This window comes from Pan paniscus, chromosome 9 (genome assembly GCF_029289425.2).
Source record: "Pan paniscus chromosome 9, NHGRI_mPanPan1-v2.0_pri, whole genome shotgun sequence".
Lineage (NCBI taxonomy): Eukaryota > Metazoa > Chordata > Mammalia > Primates > Hominidae > Pan > Pan paniscus.
Window position 1 is genome coordinate 13,881,643 of NC_073258.2, and position 14,184 is coordinate 13,895,826.

General features: G+C 49.1%; 1 protein-coding gene across 2 annotated transcripts in view; it reads right to left on the reverse strand.

The window, feature by feature from the left end:
• The window catches only part of GALNT18 (polypeptide N-acetylgalactosaminyltransferase 18), a 350,566-nt gene that overhangs the window by 163,289 nt on the left and 173,093 nt on the right, over window positions 1–14,184 (reverse strand). For both annotated transcript variants that reach the window (XM_003818167.5, XM_008971424.4), the window contains exon 2: window positions 13,768–13,960. In XM_003818167.5, coding sequence (XP_003818215.3) covers window positions 13,768–13,960 — 193 coding nt within the window. The remainder of the gene's footprint in view (window positions 1–13,767; window positions 13,961–14,184) is intronic.

The following is a 14,184-nucleotide window of genomic DNA, read 5'->3' on the forward strand; positions in this document are numbered from 1 at the left end:
GAGATCAAGACCAGCAGTTGGGTTTTCCCTAGGCATGGAAACTGACAGAGATGAGTATTAACACAAACACCACTTGCTAATTGCATTTAAAAAGTAATACCATCTGTGGCCAAACAAATAGTACATGAATTCTTCTTTTATATAAAGTATAATAGACAGCTCCCAAGAAGGCCAATGGATTGGCACAAGTTCACTGTCCTCCCTACTAAACTCCACCAGCAATGAAGACTTTGCTTCTGTATCTCTCTGCACTTCCCCACGGGGTCTGCACTGCGTTCCCAGAGCCTCAGTATCCAAATTTCCAGGGTGTTCAGAGATGGGGGTTAACTACTTCCCCCTACTCTCTTCCCTTCTTACTTCTGAACGTGGTGCCCAGTCTCCCCCTTCTGAGGAGACCAATTTTAATTCCTCCCAGCAGCAGCCCTGATGGTTTGAGCTGCCAGTCTCTGGAAGCTGGTCTCCTGATGGTCTTTCTCCATGCAGAATGAAATGCTGTATTTGTATAATAAGCTAAGCCCTGCTGATCACGATTTTCACAAGAAAGACTTTTGAACTAAAGTTTTCATAAGAAAACTCATTTGAACATAGCTGAACACATTCTCTAGGGCATCACATTCGAACCTGTTTATTGTCTGCCCCTCTCTACTAGAATGAAGCCCCCTGAGAGCAGGAACTTTGCTTTTGGACTGTGCTGTCTCCCAACCTTGGACCACAGTCTGGCACTTAGTAGGCACTCCATGAATGTTTTTGGAATGAAACGAACCTAACAGCTTGCTTGTTTTATCTACGGCCTACATTTTGAGTGTCTGCCGCTGATGTCAGACTGCTCCTTTTTCTTACAAACCTCCTCCCTTGGAAGGAGAGTCAGGTCTCGATCCTCCCCGCCGCCAGCAGGCTCCTGTTCTCCCATCCTCCCTCCTCCTGCATGAATGGCCCCAATTCCTCACATTCGCAATCTCCAGAAGTGCTCAGTTTCTTTACACTGTAATCCCTTCAGGCCAAACGCCCTGACCTCCTTCAATCCTTCTTTTCTCTTCTCTCCTGGGACTGCTGGGGCCTCCTGGCGACAGCCATGCTGCCGCTGTGGCCTCTCTCTTGGCATCAGGAGACACCTTCCCTCAGCCTTCAGTTTCTCCACACCTGACCTAATGTGGCCCTGCGTGAGCAGAGAGGCGAGGGGTGGGCAGGGTAAGGAAGATGATATGGGGGGATCGTTTTAGGGAAAGCGTTTGAAGAGGATGAAGTCACCCAGGTGCTGTTCCCAGCTCTGCCCCACCTTGCTGTGTGACCATGAATGAGCCACCTTCCCTCTCTGCTCTATGTCTTGGTCACAGAATAAGGAAATGGGAAGAAAGGATCACTCAGATGGCTTCTCTCCACAAGATTGAGGCTCTTCTATCTTACATGTTTTCCAACTTCCCCTCCCTCCCAACCCACAAATGCCACAGGACACATCCCCTTGCCACCATCGTGACTACGTAGGGTGACAAGCTCATCCCAGTTTGCCCAGGACCTTCCCAGCTTCAGCACTGAAAGTCCTAGGCACACCAGGTCAGGCGGTCCCCCATGCCTATACCACCAGCTCTGAGGGCACAGACTGGCCTTGCTCACAGCCTCCTGCCCACTGCTGCACACCATGATGCAAGCAGCAGGTCTTCCGTTGGTGTTGAATAAATTCCCTTTCAGGTTCCACAAAACACACGTTCATGCCACATCATGACACGGTCTGTAGTTCGTATCTTCACCTCAACACTGAAGCAGAATGTACATTGCTGAAGGGCAGGGGCAAAAAGAGGGAAGAAGAGCATGTCAAGCAAGACATCTACATCCTTCCTGGTCATGCATCCTCATCGCTGCAGACACTGAACTCAGGACAGAGGGCTTTGTGCTGCAGTCCAAGTCACCTTGAAAAGAACACGCCTCCAAGAGCTGCATGGGAGAGGACTGCTCGGTGACCCAAGCCCAGAGCTTTTGCTCCAGAGTCCAGCCACTTTCTCGGCCTGGCAACCCAGCACTGACCCAGTGGCCTTTGCTCCCAAATCTGTACTGCTAAGATGCCCTCCCAGAGCACCTGGATTTCCCAGAATTGGGCCACCCACACACTCTGCTCCAGTCCTGCCGCAGCCGGGACCCTGCCTACTCGCCCAGAGCCTCCCTCCCCTCTGCCCTGATGTCTGCCTCTGCACTTGCCTCTCTGCTCACCTCTGCAGAGAAGGGCTGAGGACACAGAGCTCTGGAAGTCACACTCTGGGACCAGCCCTTCCGTGTTTAAGCTCCTTGAGAACTCACAACTGCACGAGACCGAGCCCATGCTCATTTTGAGAACAGGCATATTCTCCTGTAAAATTAAGCCATAAAAACCTCCCTTTTTACTTTTATTCTTGTTGAAAGCTGAGCCATTTTCCACTAGAGATAAAAAAAAACAAGGCATTTCTGAGAGGGGAGGGATATGGTTGTCTAATAAGCCGGAATTGATGGTCATGACAGACTCCATTCTATTGAGCTCTGCACACAGAAGGAGATGCAGGGATGGGGAGCAACAACTTAGGGGGCTTCTCTGCAGAGATCCCCCAGGACTGTTTGGAGATATGTATGAGGCAAATTTACAACAAGGGCTTCAGTGCTGTACGATCATGTGAGAGGCGGGGAAGCAGTGGAGGAATGAGTGAGGTAAAGCCCGGTTCTCGGCCACCAGATAAGACCCGGGGCGGTGGCCAAACCTCATGCGCTATAGCCAGACACCTCCATCTTGGATTGGCAGACCCTCCCCTCTTTGACCTCAGCAAGTCTGCAAGGTCCTAGTCTATCAGAGTGAATTGTTCATAGAGGCTGCTTGACCTGGGGGTGGGGGGTGGGAAGAGTGAGCAGGCCCCTTCTAGAATGAAGATCAAAGTAGACTGTGAACTGGGGTCTGTCTGCCAAGACACACTAGGAACAGCATCCAGCTATGCCAGGGTTCTGGGAGTGGAGGTGGGGCCCACCTGACAAAGCAAGTGAGACGGTGGCACTCCAGGCAACCACTCCCCTCAGGGGATCTTCCTGGTCCTGCTTTCTCCCCAGGCTCTTCCTGGAGAGTCCCTCCTCTCTCAGCTGTAGTCAGCATACAAGGGTTCAGGCTCACTAACCCCCTGGGACATACACCCAGGGAGAAGGTCTGGCCCCAGGATCGGCACTGTCTTCTTGGCCCTCAAGGCCACCATGGCCTCACTCCAGCCTCTGTCTCCTACCTGTACGCATGGGACTAGCTTGATTATCCTCTGGCCTTACTCAGATACATCTAGCTTCTTCCAGATCTTTCCAGATTAGATTCCCAGGCCTGTCAGCTCCCAGATTGCAGGACATAATAAAACCAGAGGATGAAGGCAGTGTGGAGGTTCCCATTGGCCAAGAGAACAATCAAGACTGTCCCTCCTTCTGGCTGGTATCTGTATCCCCATAGCCTCTGGGGCTAAGAGACTGCAGGGTGTTTGCTGCCCCACGCGGAATACTCAGAAATAATACTAAAAACTTCCATTTACTGTTTACCATATGCCAGAAACCATGCTGAGACTTGTTCAGATGTTTTTACTATTTTCCCCATTTTATTCCTTTCTACAATTCTGTATGGTAAACAGCATTATTATCCCCCATTTAACAGTTGAGGGAAATAGAGTTGAGATGGTAAGTTATCTTCCAGGGTTTAAACCTGGGCTCATTTGATTCCAAAGCTTGTCTTCATAACCCTGCTGAATGATGGTTTCTATATCTTCCTTTCCATACCCACCCAGAAGTGCTGACAGTGAGACAGTGGTGTTGTGTCATTGGCAACCCAGAGACCTTGAGCGAGGGGCAAAATGAAGGAGTTGTTCCCAGGCTGCCAAATCTGCATGAAGAATGGAGAGGCTGTATTCTGTCTAGCAGGATGACATGGACAAATAGGATCAACACTACTGAGCCTTTGAAGCCCAACATGGTCTTCCTGTGACACTCCTGCCTCTGAGATGTACAATCCCGGTGACTCCTTGCACCGAGGCTGATGTGTGTTCTATTGTGTGGCATCTCCATTTGACTCACAATTAACAGGACCAGTGACTGATTTCCTGAGCCCCAAATAGCCATCAAAGAGCTAGCTGCAGGCCTATGAGGCAGCCTAACACAGAAGCTCTGCGTAGCTGGATTTAGTAATTTTAAAGAATGACCAGTGGCCCTGTCCAGCCTTTCTCATGGAGGGGTTGAATGTAGGAGATCCTAAGAAGGTGATAAGTGAGGCCCAGGGGAGCAGAAACGATGAATAGGAAGAAGGGCGTTGTCAGTGAGTAAACCGTAGACGTGGACATGAAGTCACTGTTAGAAACACAGCAGAAGTGGGGCAAAGAGGATGGCAGGCTAGAGCTGTCCAGGATGTCTTGAACCACACTGCCTCCTCCAGAGCCTGCCTGTGTGGCTTCTCATTGTGTGATTGTGGGCCTTCATCAGCCTTCAAAAAATCCCAACCACCTGTGGTCACCTGCAGGTCACCTGTAGGTTTGGTTCCTTGCTCCCTGAGAACACGTACATAACCCAGTAGAGAAAGACCAATTCCCTTCCTGGGCTGGAGTCCAGTCCCCTGTGAGACTCTCACAGATTCTGCTTTTCTTTCATGCCATGTACATGCTATTGCAACATGTTTCTATATGTGATCATTTAACAAACATCAGTGTCTCCACTAGACTATAAGCTGTACAAGCTTAGGGCCGTGTCTGCTTTGCTCATCAGGTATCCCTAATACTGGGTATGAAGTTCAGCACAGAGTAGAAATTCAGAATGCACCTGGTGATGGGCTGAGTAAACACATGAATAAATGAACAGCAGAAAGAATTCAGGTCCATGAGGGCTCTGTGGATGGGAATTCTACCATGACCTGATGGGAATGGAATCACTGAGTTGTACATTTACTCCCTGCCTGACTGCAGCAATAAGACTAGATCATCCCACAAGCCAAAGGGGTGAAGAACAGGATGATGGAGGCAGGGTGGGGATACTAAGTATATCCAGGACTTCAGAGATTTGGCAAGACACTACATCTGTCCCAGATATGGAAGAGACAATGGACATCTGCGAACTGGGAGTTCTGCAATGCAGGAGAAATCGGCCAGACCTGCATCTAAGAGCAGAATTTGGTGCAAGAATTGCTGATGAGTAAACTGCTAAGTATATGTGATCATCAAAACATCCAACTTTCATCCAGAGGCAGAAGTTCAACCATCATCCTTTCAGGTGAATTTACCAATTTAGAGAAAGGCTCTGCTATGTAAAATGTAGATGGAAAATAGGAAATCAGGAAAGAGAATCATTTACAACGTAAGCAACCAACAGGAAGCAGGGATACCATTTGTCCCTAAGACATCTTAGAGATCTGGGGAATGTGGGATCCCTGGGCTGAATGAACAGCCACCCAGGGAACAAAAGCCAGCTGGCTCTGATGGCAAAGCCACATTAGGGACACTCTATGTGGTGGGTTTGTCAGTGAGCAGGCCAGGCCCATAGCACCTACAGCTGAGGAAGGGGCAGGGCAGATCTGCTGGGGCAGGGAAAGGCAGGTCCTGATAGATCCGCCAGGGCAAGGGAAGGCGGATTCTAAGGAAGAATGGGGCAACTTTGCTTTCTAGCAAAGCCTGGCTCAGGGCTCGGCCTCTGACGCCCAGAATTCTGGGGCTGGAGAGAAATTACTCCCCCAGGGACTTCTGTGTAACCTGTCCTGCAGTGCCTGTCTGGCCCTGCTCTCATCTACTGCCAGGGCAGTGCCCTGTCCCATGTGCTCCTTGTCCACATAGCAGTCCTTCAGGTTGTTAAACTCATGAACATGTTCCCCCAAGTCTTCTCTTTTACAAATCAGAGACCCAGATAGTAAAAGTGACTAAAAGTTAAATAGCAGTTCCTGTGTGTCAGGCAGTGGCCCATGAGCTCTACAAACATTACACAAACTTTGCAGTACCATCCCTAATTTACAGATAGGAAAACCAAGGCACAGAGAGGCCAAGCAACTTGTTGGAGGTCACCCAGCTTATAAATGAGAGACCTGGCCTTGGAAAGTGGGGAACCAGGTTTTAACTACCACTCTATAATCAAAACAGAAATTTCACCTGTTTGTCATACCACCGAATTTCTCTTCTGGGTTGTCCTCCTGTAAATACTTCACTTTCTCAACATCTCTTAAAACCCAATTCTGCAGTTGTGATCTGAGCAGCAGAGTAGAACAAAGCTATCACCTCCCTCTTTTAAAACATTATACTTCTATTAATATAGCTCAAGATTACATTTCAAGAATAACATTATACTCTTGGCCCACAATGAAATTAATATTAACAAGAACCAGAGGTATTTTCCCAAAGTACTTTAGTTAAAGAGTAATTCCCCTTTGTTTGTACAGTTAGCGTGTTCAATGCAATGGCAAAATCATGATTAAGAATGTTTATTTTAACCCTTTGTCCTTAAGTTGCCTTCATGGAGAACATATTGTCCATAGACCTCTGGGTCTCCTCCACAGAGACAAGTTCACCTGGGCAGGGCTGGGCAGGGCAAGGTGATAAAATAGTGTCCTGGAATCATAAGACCCCAGTAAAAATACTGGCTCGGCCACATAGCGCCTGTGGGAATTTGAACAAGTTTCCTAACCTTGTGAATGTTCGGTATTCCCCTTTATAAAATGGGAATAATAATAACAACCCCAGAGCCACATGAGGATAAAATTAAATAGGAAAGTGTATGTTAAGCATTTGTACAGAACCTGGCACACAGTAAGTGAGCAGGTGACGGCTCGTGAATCTTTCGCTCATGGTTAGCAACTCTGGGATGGTCCAGCAGTCATGGCCTACCTACTCCTGCTGGAGCCATCTCCCTCCTCCTCCAGGACCAGCTACAGAATTTGTGGGGCCCAGTGCAAAAGGAAAATGCAGTGCCCTGCTTAAAAATTATTGTTATGAACTTTAGTATAGTGACAGCAGAGCCTTAAACCAATCACAGAACCTTTCTTCTTCCAGGATCCTGTGCAACAGGCTGTACACTGTCTTGTTTTCCTAATACTAATATTGTCACTGTAACAAATTATTACAAACTTGGTGGCTTACAACAACACAAATTTATCATCTCATCATGCTGGAGGTCAGAAGTCCAACACAGTTCTCGCTGGGCTGGAATCGGGGTGTGCAGCACTGCATTACTTTCTCAGGAAGACCTATTTTCTTGCTTTTTCCAGCAACTTGAGGCTGCTCACGTTCCTTCCCTCATGACTGTCTCCTATCTTCAAAGCCATCAGTGGCCGATGAAGTCTTTCTCACATTGTCATCTCTCAGGTTGATCTTTTGCCTCCCTCTTCCACTTTTAAGTGCCCTTGGGGTTAGATTGGGCCCAGCCAATGAATCCAGGAAAACTTCCTTAGTTTAAAGCCATCTGATCAGCAATCTTTGTTCCATCTGCAACCATAGTTCCCCCTTGCTATGTAACATTACATACTCATAGGTATGGGGGATTAGGATGTGGACCTCTTTGGGAGGCCATTATTCTGTCTACCCATGAAACCAGGACCCCCAAAGTTCAAAGATGCCAGATGTCTCTCTAGAGTCTGGACTGTTAAAACAATCTTGCCCACCGAACACTCAGAGCCCCATGAAATGGTCCCTAACCTGCTCCCAGGAAGACCAGTGCCCCTGGCTCTGGGCTATATTCTTTCTTTGCTACTATCCTGTCCTGCTTCTTATCACTTTGGTGCTCACAAAGGATTACCTCCAGCTCCAGACCCAGGGCTCTTTTGTGAGCCTGTGTGTGGATCTGTCCCAATTATTCCCACCTAGGGCTGCAGAACATATTCTGACCACCTTTGCCAATGCCTCCTGTCCTAGCCCCAAGCCCTAACCCACCTGTCAAACCCAAGAGCCAGTCCATCCTAACCCCTGGGAGGGAGGGACATGGGCCTCAGGGGACACTGGTGAGAAGGGCAAAGTCATTACTGATAAGGCTCAGGAGCCTCTGAAGATCTGCTGGCAAGAGGCAGGAGGCAGTGCGTGCCAGAGGCTCTGCCTTGAGCTGCCTTGGAGGGAGGCCATAGAGTTGTCATGGAAACACAACCCTGGAGCTTGAGACCAGAGCCCCCACTTCTATCCACACCCACGATCCCTTAGACTTTCCTGTGCCCCTTGTTTGGAAACAGCCACTTCTTGCAGAAAAGAATGTGACATGAGTCTGAGGCCGAAGCCGCAGAACTGGAGAGCACACATGTGCCACCTGCCTGGCCCGGCTGTCACTGGGGTGAGAAGCCCACCTTCCCAAATCACCTCACACTGGCTAGCTCACTTCAACCCTGTACCGTCCTTCTTCTCCACAACTCACACCCAACTTTTCAGTGACCTCCCAAAAGATGTCCCCTCCTCCTACCTCTCCACCCCTTGGGCAAAGGACTTCCTCAGTCGCTTTCTCACATCTCCATTTTTCAAAAAGAAATGATGTTTCACTTACACACAGTAAAATGCACAGAGCTTCAGTGTATAGTTCAATGAGTTTTGGCATGTGTACGCCTCTGTAGTCCACACCTCAATTGAGACTTGATGTTTCCTTTTCCTCTTCTTGCCCCTCCTAGATTATTTTGGAGCCTACCAATAAGGAGAAAGAGGGTGGACACCGAGAGGCAGGAGGAAGCACTCAGAGAGAGCCATAGGACATCTGGAGCCTGCGGCTGGGGCCATGGGGGATGGAGCTGGGTCCAGCCAGGCTAGGATGAAGACTTTCTGTCCTTCAACCCTGAGACTAGGTATCTTCCCAGACCAGGAAGGAAGCAAGTGAACCCCTGCCCAGTCCTGGCCAAGGCCCCACATGGATGAGGTCCAGGAGGCTTCACCAGAGGAGTCTGAAGTGTCCTGCCTCCCCCAGTTCTTCCCACCTGGATGGCTGAGGGGTCTGCCCTACTGCTGCTACAAAACTGCAAGGAGGATGAATGGCATTTTGATTTCTCCAGGAGCCAAGGGGCCTGGATCCTTGAGGAAGTTTGTCCCCTCTTTGTGCAGATGAGGTTGGAAAAACTGGCACACTTCCTATGCCTATTACATATTCATAGGTGTGGGGGATTAGGATGTGGACATCTTTGGGAGGCCATTATTCTGCCTATCCATGAAGCAAGGACCCCCCAAAGTTCAAAGATCCCAGATGTCTCTCTAGAGTCTGGACTGTTAAAACAACTCTCCCCAGGGAAGCCGGCACAGGGAGGTGCCTTGCAGATGCCACCCTCCAGGCCCCGCCTCCCTGCCACAGAGAGGTGCCTTGCAGATGCCACCCTCCAGGCCCTGCCTCCCTGCCACAGAGGCACCAGAGGGACAGTGCTTCTGTGGCCATCGCATCCAGGCCACTGCCTTACTAAAAGCCTGCGAGGACAAGTCTTCCCCGCCATGGAGCCTGGGAAATGTTCAGCAGACTCGCCCTCCCACCAACCTCTGTCTGGGTTCCCATCTCAGTGTAAACTCCAGGAGATATCCGTCCGACGCTTTGTTGGGTGCCCGGCACATGATGAGTGCTCAGTGAATGTTGGCTGGATAAAAAAATAAATGAGGCCTAGCAACTGGCTGGACCGATGTTTTTCCTTCTAGTTGTGTCCTGTCTTGTCTATAAGGCACTGGCACAGCATGGTCCTATCTCAGCCACATGACAAGCTGGGTCAGATTACATCTTTCAGTACCAAGAAAAAAAGGAGACAAAGTGACTAGCTAGAGGTGAGAGAAAGGAGGGTGGGCAGGATTCTGAACACTCACTTTCTGATCTAGGAATGAAGCCAAGAATAACATCAGGGTTAGAATTTTGAAGAGTAGAGCCAAGAATACCAAGAGCAAAGTGTGGAATACAAGCAGCAGGAACAGAAGTCCCGAAGAGCAAACTGGAATTCACAAGAGGCACAGGGGCTCCGGCTATGGCAAGAGCCACACAGCATGAATCTTCCAGAGACTGCAGTGACTGTGGGCTTCCTCTCCACATGCTGACCCACATCCTCTCAGTCCAAATCCCAACATTAGCCAGAGCCCAGGCATCATTCTGAGCCTTGGCAACAAGCCTTGGTTTCATGTTCACTAAAACAGTTTTTTCCAACATGTAGACGCCGACCTTCCTCCCTCCAAAACTGATCAGCAAATGCTCAGTGCTATATTGTTAAAGCGGGCCTGCCACTCCCATTAGAGTGACACAAATAGATGCCTCAAGGCAGTGTGAGGACAGTGGTTACATGCACAAATTCTATTGCCAGACCACCTGCCCCAGCTCTGCCACTAGTGACCTTGGGCAGGAGATATCATCTCCCCATGCCTCAGTTTCCTCTTCTGTAAGATGGAGGCTAATCATAGGACCTACCTCAGAAGGTTTTACTGTGAAGACTCAAGGAGTTCTTATAAATTAAGTGACAAACATATGCCTGAAAACATGGCTTATCCTATATAAATGTTTGCCAGTGTCATTTGAAATAGGATGAGAGTAAAATTTTGAAAAGATGTTTCCAAAATGAATTAAGAAGGATGAGCCAAGCAATGGCCTTGTTACAAGGCAGGGATGTTTTTATGGAAATTAACAGACAAAAGGAGGCACTGTTTTACCTGAGCACATACTTGTTTTGTGTGGTCCACCAACAGCTCTCCAATCTTGGGCGTGCGTCTGGCACGTGAGCTGAAATAGAGCTAGACAGAGCCTTCCAAGTACATGTGCAAAGAGAACCCTCCACTGTTAAAGCCACTTTCACAGAGCCCTCCCTGAGGAGTGAGGAGGCTCTGCTCTGCCTTTTATCAGAGATTCTGTTTTTCTGTCTGGAAAAAGGGGCTGACAGAAGTTGCTTGGTGCCACGGGGGAGGTGTGGAAGCTCCACAGACTGTAAAGTTCTGTGCAGAGGGAAGGTCTTTCTATAAGGACGATTGCTCCTCTCCAGCAGCTCAGAAGAAAACTGTAGAATTCTGCCCACCTAAAGTCCTTCAGAGTTCCTCCCTCTCTCAGGCAAATTCCTCCCACAGGTGAGAGTGGGTGGGGCACTTCTCTCAGTCAAAGATCAAGGGCTCCCACATGCGCTCTCATTGTGCAGCATTGGGCACAGTCAAATCAACAATGGTGGGCCGATGTCAAAGCCACGATCCGGCATCTGAGACATGGGCTCAAGGCTCAGCTCAGTTGCTTATCTGACTGTGTGACCTCAGACAACACTCTTTCCGCTCTTCAGTTTCCTCAACTCAAACCGGAAGAATCTACCATTGCCTGGCGTACCTTCACTGCCCTGTTAATGTGGTCCAAATGGGAAGGGCATTATCGGCACGTCCAGCACTATGGGAATCCCAGTTGTTGTTATAACCAGGTTATAATCTGTAAAATCCACCCTTTCCTTGGCTTCCTTTTCATTTTCCCTTTAATTTTGAACAAATATGGATTGAGCTGTGCCTGTGTTTTGTAACAGATTGACTGAAAAGTCCATGGCTCTTCTTCTGGCCAAGGTCATGGCCAAGCCCCTGCAGGAACTAGAGGGCCCTATTCCTGATGATCTCTTCTCCAGAGCCCCTGTGTGCTGCCCCCACCAGACCAGCTCCTCTCCAGACCCAGGAGTGGTCTCTGCAGCTCCTCTGTGGACTGAGGCCTCATGACACTTAGCTGAGGTCACTTTCAGGATATTTCCAGAATCCAACCCCATCTCAGCACCTCCCCTGCTGCCATCATGGTCCAAGCCACCACTGCCTCTCACCTGGAAGCCTCTTAACTGGTCTCCATGCTCCCAGCCTTGCCCCCTCAGTCTGTTCTCAGCATAGCAGCCACAGGCACCTTTGCAAGTGACAATTAGCATATTGCTAATCTGCTCAAGCCCTTCCCATGGATCTCTGTCTCACAGAGTAAATGCCGCACTCCTTGCAAAAGCCTATGAAGCCCTTCTCCTGGGATTCACCTTGACTGCACATCGGAATCACCCAGGAGCTCTAAACAATACTGAAGCTGAGTGCTGCCCCAGAAACACTTATCTAATTGGTCTGGGGTGTGGCCTTGGCATCAGGATTGTTTTTTAAGGCTCCCATGATGTGTAGAATGTGCAGCAAGGTTGAGAACCACGGCCCTAATGATCTGCTTCCTGTTGCTCCTCTGGCCTCATCTCCAACTACTGCCCCCTTACACACCCCGTTCCAGCCACAGGGGCCTCCTTCCTCTTCTTCAAACATGACATGCCATGCATGCTTCTGCCTCAGGGCCTCTGCACTTGCCACTTCCTCTGCCTGAAAGGTACTCCCCCCATCCTCCAACAGTACCCTCATGGCTTGCTTCCTCTTCTCCTCCAGGTCTTTGCTCAAATGTCACCTCTTACTGAGGTCTTCTCTGACCACCCAGGAAAAATTGCAGCTCCCCACTCTTGTCCCAGGTGTCTCTCTCTCTCTCCGACTTTATATTTCTCCATAGCACTCACCACCACCTAACATACTGCATATTTGACTTCTTTGTTTTGTTTACTCTCTGCCTCCACCCAACTAGAATGCCAGCTCTGTGAAGCAGGGGTTTCTGTATGTTTTGTTCACTGCTTTGTCCCTTGTATTAGTCCATTCTCATGCTGCTATGAAGAAATACCTGTGACTGGGTAATTCATAAAGGAAAGAGGTTCAATTGACTCACAGTTCTGCATGGCTGGGGAGGCCTCAGGAAACTTACAATCATGGTGGAAGGCACCTCTTCACAGGGTGGCAGGAGAGAGAATGAGAGCCAGCAGGGAAAATGCCAGACGCTTATAAAACCATCAGATCTCATGAGAACTTACTCACTATCATGAGAACAGTATGGGGGAAACCACCCCCATGATTCAGTTACCTCCTACCTGGTCCCTCCCACAATATGTGGGGATTATGGGAACTACAATTCAAGAAGAGACTTGGGTGGAGACACAGCCAAACCGTATCATCCCTGTGTCTAGACTATGCTGGCACAGAAGTGCTTAATAAATGACCTGCAAGTGAAAGCACATTCTTCTCTCCCTTTGGACATCCTCAGCTGCTCTTTCATCCTAGCCCAGCCAGGTTCTCCCTGAGCCACAAACAACCATACCCAATTATACAGTATACAGCAGGTGTTCAATGAATGTCTGTGGAGCTGAACTGAATCTTCTCCCTAAAAGAACACAGTCTCCAAACCCAGCAGCAAGATCTTTCTCAAAGACTCCAGATATAAGCTCACTGTGGTTTGCAGCTTTTAAAGAAATGTAAAAATGAGGAGAAAAGGGGGAAAACACTGTGGGGGGAGCTCACAAAAATTAATGAGATTTTCTTAGCTGAGGTACATGCCCACATTTTCAATAATTGGGAGTAGTAAGAATTCTCACTGAACCTTAAAGGAACATCCTTGTGTAACAAAGAGAGAAGTCAAGACAGACTTCTCTGTCAGATGTAACGACTTGTTAGCCCCACAAGATGGATGTACTTTAAAAACTAATCTACAGAAAAAAGATTATGCATAAAATGCAACTAATTGGGTTAAAATGACGTATTAACAGGAATGTGAGATGACTGTAGTGTCCTTAAGGAGTAAATTAAGTTGTTAATCCTCAAAATCTCTACTGGAAGAAAGCTTTGCCCCTACTCAGCTAATGGAGAAACTGAGGCTGAGGGAAGAGGAGAGTGACTTGCTGAACACAAGCCGAGGGGACAGGCCCTGGCTGAAGCAGGAAAGGCACCCAAGAATCCAGGCGCCCAGTCCTGCTCTGTTCCCAGCACTCTGGGGACCCCATCTCCCCACAGGCAGGTCGACAAGGGCCCAGTCACTGACTCTGCTCACCCACTGGGTCTGAGGTCAGGCAGGGGCCGGTCCAGGGGCAGGCGGTCGCTGAGGTAGGCGTTGTAGCCGTAGTACTGGAATTGCTTCAGGGCCACGCGCCGGCCTTCGGGGCTGAGCTCCTGGCCCCAGTGTGCAAACAGAGAGGAGTCTGTGAAGGGCTCGGCCTCTGCCTCCTCAGGCTTGGCAGGAGCCTCTGGAGAAAGAAGGAACAGGAGACAGTGGGTCAGAGTGCACCCCTGCATGTGCCACGACAATCCCTTTCCCTTCCTCACAAACAGCTTTTGGTAAAACAATCTTAGCCCCTTCTTTCGGGGTCAGGGCTGACTTGGGTTTTCATGCTTTCCAAAGACCCATTCATCCATGAATCCATCCATTCATCTAACCCACAACCACCAGGCACAGGAGTTAGAGAAATAC